The sequence below is a fragment of the Galeopterus variegatus genome, unplaced genomic scaffold (genome assembly GCF_000696425.1).
Source record: "Galeopterus variegatus unplaced genomic scaffold, G_variegatus-3.0.2 Scaffold11305, whole genome shotgun sequence".
NCBI classification, from domain to species: Eukaryota; Metazoa; Chordata; class Mammalia; order Dermoptera; family Cynocephalidae; genus Galeopterus; species Galeopterus variegatus.
In genome coordinates this window covers 3,828-5,385 of record NW_007737416.1, presented here as the reverse complement: position 1 = coordinate 5,385, position 1,558 = coordinate 3,828, and the positions used below count along the sequence as shown (strand labels likewise).

Genomic DNA, 1,558 nt, shown 5'->3' with positions numbered 1-1,558 from the left:
ATAAAAACTTTTCTTCTTTTGGAAAGTAGAAATTAAAGTCCACAAAGGTCAGTTTATATAATATAAACTTAGTAGAAAATCTTAAAAAGTTCTTGTTAAATTAGTGTTATCAAAATGAGTTGGGAATTATTAAATTCAACACCCTTTCAACATTTTTATGGCTCAAGTTAGCTTGATTTATATTATAACTCTTAAAAACTTTCCTAAATACTTTACAGTAAAATGAATAGGAAGTAACTGTAAAAATCTTTGCCTCTTCCTGTTGTAGTTGATTTCGGTAATTTGTAGATTGCTGCTTTATATGAAGCTCTGAGGCTTCATGCTTCTCTTCCAGATCAGTACAAAGTTTTTTCAGTCTTTCATTCTAGAAAGCAAAGAAAAAAGTATTTTCATCAAAAAGACTGTAAGTTATGGGCATGGCATTATGAAAAAATATTGCCTCATATAAAAAATGATGTAAAAATATAAAAGGTCTCAGGCAGAATTATGGCCATTAAAATATACTTTCAAATTACACAAATGCATAAGCATGTTTATACAGAATAAGCCTAATTCTAAACCAAAGAGGGAAAATTAACATTTTGCCCAGTTTGGTTTTCTGCTAAGAAAAGCTGCTGATTGATGTTTCTCCCATCTTTATATACCCGATGTCTAGCATATAATACAAGTCTAGTAAATGAATGGATAGGTTACCTGTTTGAGCTTCTGTTTTTTCCCCAAGCAGCAGAACTTTTTTAAGACATTTTTTTTTTTCAAAGATTTCTGGCTGAATTACAGATAGGAGGCTAAAGCCTCACATGACTTACTTGCCTTGTCCCCCAGACTCCCTGAGGCACCTCTGAAAAATCCAATTTGAAAATCACTACTGGGATTGTTTGAAAAACTACTGTTAANATCAAATTCCCAATAGATTAAACAATGAAGCTCTATTTTAAATTTTATATTTATCTTTAATTTGGTATACTTTTATTTTTAACCTTAGCATGTCACTGAAGGTACCAGAAATCAATATATCTAAATTGAAAACACCTAAATATGAAGTTATGGTACACATGAACATTTAAATCAACAAACTGAAAAACACCCAAATGATCTGGCTAATAAAATGGTTAAATTCAATACAAGTATAAGTATTTATTGGACTCCACTTATGTACTAAACACTAAAGAGAATTCAATAACAGCATGACACATGGGGACGCAGTCTACATTTTAAGGACTCGGGATCACAGTGGTTATATCAGACAATATCTATGACCAGCAGTGCAAATAAAAGATAAGCCAATTTCAAAACAACCATTTCAATCAAACTAAAAGAAAACAAAAACATTTATAAAACAGAATAATTATATTTAATGTTCTTTTTCATGGAAAATCAAGTACATGCCAATACAACAAATAATAACAGTTGTAATCAAAAGCATTTTAAAAAGTCATTAGGAATAACCACACTGACTTAAAACAACTTAAGAAAATATGACAAATTAAAGTTTCATATAATCAGAAATTACAAGCAACAGATGCCTGAAGACATTTTACATAAAAACTTTTCTTCTTTT

At 29.7% G+C, this 1,558-nt stretch overlaps 1 protein-coding gene across 1 annotated transcript in view; it reads right to left on the bottom strand.

Annotated features, from left to right (window-relative positions):
• LOC103610561 (thyroid receptor-interacting protein 11-like) overlaps window positions 1-364 on the bottom strand; it is a gene marked incomplete at its 5' end in the record, with an annotated part of 48,188 nt that extends 47,824 nt beyond the window's left edge. The window contains 1 exon segment of the mRNA XM_008594709.1: window positions 254-364. Coding sequence (XP_008592931.1) covers window positions 254-364 — 111 coding nt within the window.
• Between the last annotated feature and the right edge of the window lie 1,194 nt (window positions 365-1,558).